Consider the following 3520-nt stretch of genomic DNA (forward strand, 5'->3'; position numbering starts at 1 on the left):
GCTGCACTTGGGGCGCCTGGGTGGCTCAGTGGGTTAAAGCCTCGGCCTCCAGTTCGGGTCATGATCCCAGGGTCCTGGGATCGCCACATCGGGCTCTCTGCTCAGCAGGGAGCCTGCTTCCTCCTCTCTCTCTGCCTGCCTCTCTGCCTACTTGTGATCTCTGTCTGTAAAATAAATTTAAAAATCTTAAAAAAAAAAAAAAAAAAGAAAAAACTGCTGCACTTTGTCTGGCTGGCGGGCTTTTTCCTTACAGCAGCCCGCCAGCGCCCCCTTCCTTCTCTGAAACTGTGTCCCCACAGCTGGTCTCGGTCTTTGATGCTGAACAAACCTGTTTCTGTAGAGTAACTGGCAGTTTTATTTTAAGGCTGACCGGGCCATCAGGACCTGCTGCTCGGACCCCTGCCACAGCGGGGGCAGCTGCCCCGGCGAGTCCCCAAGGCTCCCCCAGTCCTGCCCTCCCAGGCACCTGGAGTACCCAGGCCGCAACCACCTCCTGCTTGGGCCTAGCAGGCGCTGGCCCCAGGGTGCAACCAAAGACCCCGGATTTGTAAGAACCTTCCCTCAGTGGTCAGGATGAAGTCCCCAGCCCTTGGGTCAGTACTGACCGTATGCGGGACCTGGCCTCCCCCAGGAGCTGCTGGACCTCCCACAGCCACAACCGAGGGGCATCCCACTGGCCAGCCTGGGCACACGGCGGGAGAGCTGAAGGCCATCCCCGTGCACCCCGGAGAGCTGGACAGCCGACATTTTCGTAGGAGCTGGGGCTTAGCGAATACGGTTTTCTCTGTACTAAATTTTCAGATTTGGGTCATCGTACCGGGGTGAGGTAGAACATTCTTGTGCTCAGGAACACTAAGGATTTTTAAATCCTTTAACTGAAGGGGCATAATGAACCGAATCTCAAGTGGTTCAGGGAAAAATGCAGACAGATCTGGGGACGGAATCTCGGTAAACGGGAGTTCTCTGTACTCAGCAACTTTTCTCTGTTGGAAATTATATTAAAAATTACTCCTCCCGTGGCCCTTGGTGGCAGCCCCACTCTCCCCCGCCCCCGCCCCAGTGGCTGTCCTGACCGCAGGTCATCGCACGCTGGCCCTCCGGGCTACACCCCGTGGTCGCCCAGCTCCTCCCTGCTGGCCTCCTTTCCTGCTCTGGCAGCCTCTGTCCGTGCGGGCGACGTCCGTCTCTGCCAGCGCCGGCGGAGGATACCGGTGTGGCCCACTTGCGGGGCAGCTGGGGCCGGCGGAGGAGGAGAGGAACGCATCAGGCCACCGCGCAGTTAGGGAACTGGAAGCCAGAGTGAGTGGTCCCAGCGGCGCCAGACCAGGAGGGCCGGTCACACCTTTATTAACACCGCGTTCACGGTCACGCAGTCCGCGGGCGCCGCGCGCTCACCTGCCCCGCCCGCGCCCGCCGTCCGAGCCCGCTCGCCCGCACTCGCCTTCCGCCGCGGCGTCAGCGCCCGCCGTCTCCCTCGACCGCGGGACGGGAAGAGCCTGGGCCCGGGACAGGCTGAGCGGAGGGAGTCGTGCTGTGTGCGGGCCCAGGTAAGGAGAACCTCGAAGAGACCTGGGAGCCCGGGCGCGACACGGTCAAGGACGGGTCCCGGGAGCCCCGGTGCGGCGGGATCAGGGACGCGACCCGGGAGCCCGGGCGGGACGGGGTCAAGGACGGGTCCCGGGAGCCCCGGTGCGGCGGGATCAGGGACGCGACCCGGGAGCCCGCGCGCGATGAGTGCTGGGATGGAACTCGGGAACCGGCCTTCGACGGGGCCTGCGATGGGATCCTGGGGCCCGCGCGCGACGGGAACAGTGGCCCGGAGCCCGCGCGCGACGGGGCCCGAGGAGCCACGCTCGATGGCGCTGTGGAGGGGGCGAAGGACCCGGGGCGCGAGGCGGGCGGCGGCGGCGGCTGCCACAGCGGCGGTCCGTCGCGGCCGCGGCGCAGCCAGCCATGCACCCGCGCCAGGTCCCGGGTGTCCTCGTGCTCGCGCCGCAGCTGCTCCCGCTGCTCCAGGAGCCGGCGCCGCGTGTCGTGCAGCAGCTGGGCCCAGCGCAGGAGCCGCAGGAGCTCCCGCCGCAGGCGCGCGTTGTCAGCCCGGACGGCCTGCGTGTGCAGGACGAGCGCGCGCGCCGCCTCCCGCTCCGCGCGCCGCGCCAGGGACTGCACCCGCTGCCGCGCCTCGCGCTCGAAGGCCGCCTTGTCCTCCAGGAAGCGGCCCTTGACGCGGTGCAGCAGCTGCGTGTGCTCCACGCGCATGTGCAGCAGCTCGCGCTCCAGCGCGCGGATCCGCGCCAACTGCTCCAGCTGCAGCTCCTGCGGCGGCCGGGGGCACGCGGGTCAGCGCGGGGCCGCGCGGCGCGCGCCCGCCCCGCCCCGCCCGCCGGGCGCGCGCTCACTAGCCTTGTAGGGCCGCAGCTCCTGCACCTGGCGCGCCATCCGCGCCGCGCGCGCCTCCATGTCCAGCAGCTGCGCGCGCACGCCGTCCTCGCGCCCGCGGTACAGCGAGGCCAGCTCGGCCCGCTGCCAGTGGATCTGCGTCAGGTCCACGCGGTTCTGCTCGTCCAGCCGCACGACGGCCCGGGCGCAGCGCTGCGCGCGCGCGCTCACGTAGCTGGCGTAGAGCCGGTTCTCCTCGCGCAGGCGCGCGGCCTCGCGGTCCAGGCCCGCGTTCTCCCGCAGCACCTGGTCCACGCGCGCCTCGCAGGCGCGCAGCTGCTCCGACAGCAGCCCGTGCTCGCGCTGCAGGTACTGCCCGCGCTCCGACAGCCGCGGCTCGGCGCCGTCTCCCGCCGCGCCCGGCCGCCGCCCCGCGCCGGGCCCGCGCTTCTTCTTGGGCGCCATGGGCCGCGGCCTGGGGCGCCCGCACGCGGGATGGCGGTGCCCCCGGCCTGCGCCTCCAGCCTAACCCCTGCCTTGCCCCGGCCCGAGTCTTCTGGCGGGGTGGGACGCGGCCCTGGGCCACGAGGATTGGGGGGGGGGGGTCAGGCTGGGGGTCAGGGTGTCGTCTCCAGCCTTTCCTTCCCTTTGGGCTACGTCCGGGCCTTGGCCGTCGGGCGGGGGCGCCGGCCTTTCGTGGCGTTGGCGGAGCCTGCACGGTCTCCGTGGAGACAGAACTCGGCCGGCCTCCCCAGAGCCACCCCGTCGCCCGGACAACGGCCGACCCCCGTCGGGGCATGTCCCGCCAGTCCCTCGCCTCGAAGTCGGTGCGGGACGGCCTGCGTGGGCGCCCTGCAGAGGTCCGCCCCGGGGCCGGCGGGGTCTGGGCTTCCGGAGGCGTCTGACCGAGCCGCCCGCAGCCGGGGCAGCCCCCACGCTCCACGTGCGGGACTTGCGCCCTCCGCCGGACTCTCAGCCCCGTCGCCCCCGTGTGGGAGAGGGCGCCCCAAGTTCCGGCCTCCAGCCGTGAGCAAGCCGCCCGCCCCGCGCTGTGAAGGTTCCCTCCAGCTTGTCGGGACAGAGCGCCCCGCCGCTTTTCTGTTGTTTGGGGCTCCTGGTTTTCCTCGAAGCACTTGGTGAC

At 69.9% G+C, this 3520-nt stretch overlaps 1 protein-coding gene across 1 annotated transcript; it reads right to left on the reverse strand.

The window, feature by feature from the left end:
* Positions 1-250: 250 nt before the first annotated feature.
* On the reverse strand, positions 251-2844 carry CCDC166 (coiled-coil domain containing 166). Its single transcript, XM_032316734.1, has 3 exons — positions 2404-2844; positions 1838-2316; positions 251-1807 (listed from the first exon to the last, which is right to left on the reverse strand). The coding sequence occupies exons 1-3, from the start codon at positions 2842-2844 to the stop codon at positions 1456-1458; spliced, it is 1272 nt and encodes a 423-aa protein (XP_032172625.1). The 3' UTR covers positions 251-1455.
* Positions 2845-3520: the final 676 nt, after the last annotated feature.

Source organism: Mustela erminea, chromosome 16 (genome assembly GCF_009829155.1).
Source record: "Mustela erminea isolate mMusErm1 chromosome 16, mMusErm1.Pri, whole genome shotgun sequence".
NCBI classification, from domain to species: domain Eukaryota; kingdom Metazoa; phylum Chordata; class Mammalia; order Carnivora; family Mustelidae; genus Mustela; species Mustela erminea.

Excerpts from the sequence above, each read along its gene's own strand:
- CCDC166 (XM_032316734.1), bottom strand. The coding sequence starts at position 2,844 with ATGGCGCCCAAGAAGAAGCGCGGGCCCGGCGCGGGGCGGCGGCCGGGC. Across the intron at positions 2,317-2,403 it reads AGGAGCTGCGGCCCTACAAG|GAGCTGCAGCTGGAGCAGTT; the intron begins GCTAGTGAGCGC and ends CGGCCGCCGCAG. Across the intron at positions 1,808-1,837 it reads TCGAGCGTGGCTCCTCGGGC|CCCGTCGCGCGCGGGCCCCA; the intron begins CCCGTCGCGCGC and ends CGGGCCACTGTT.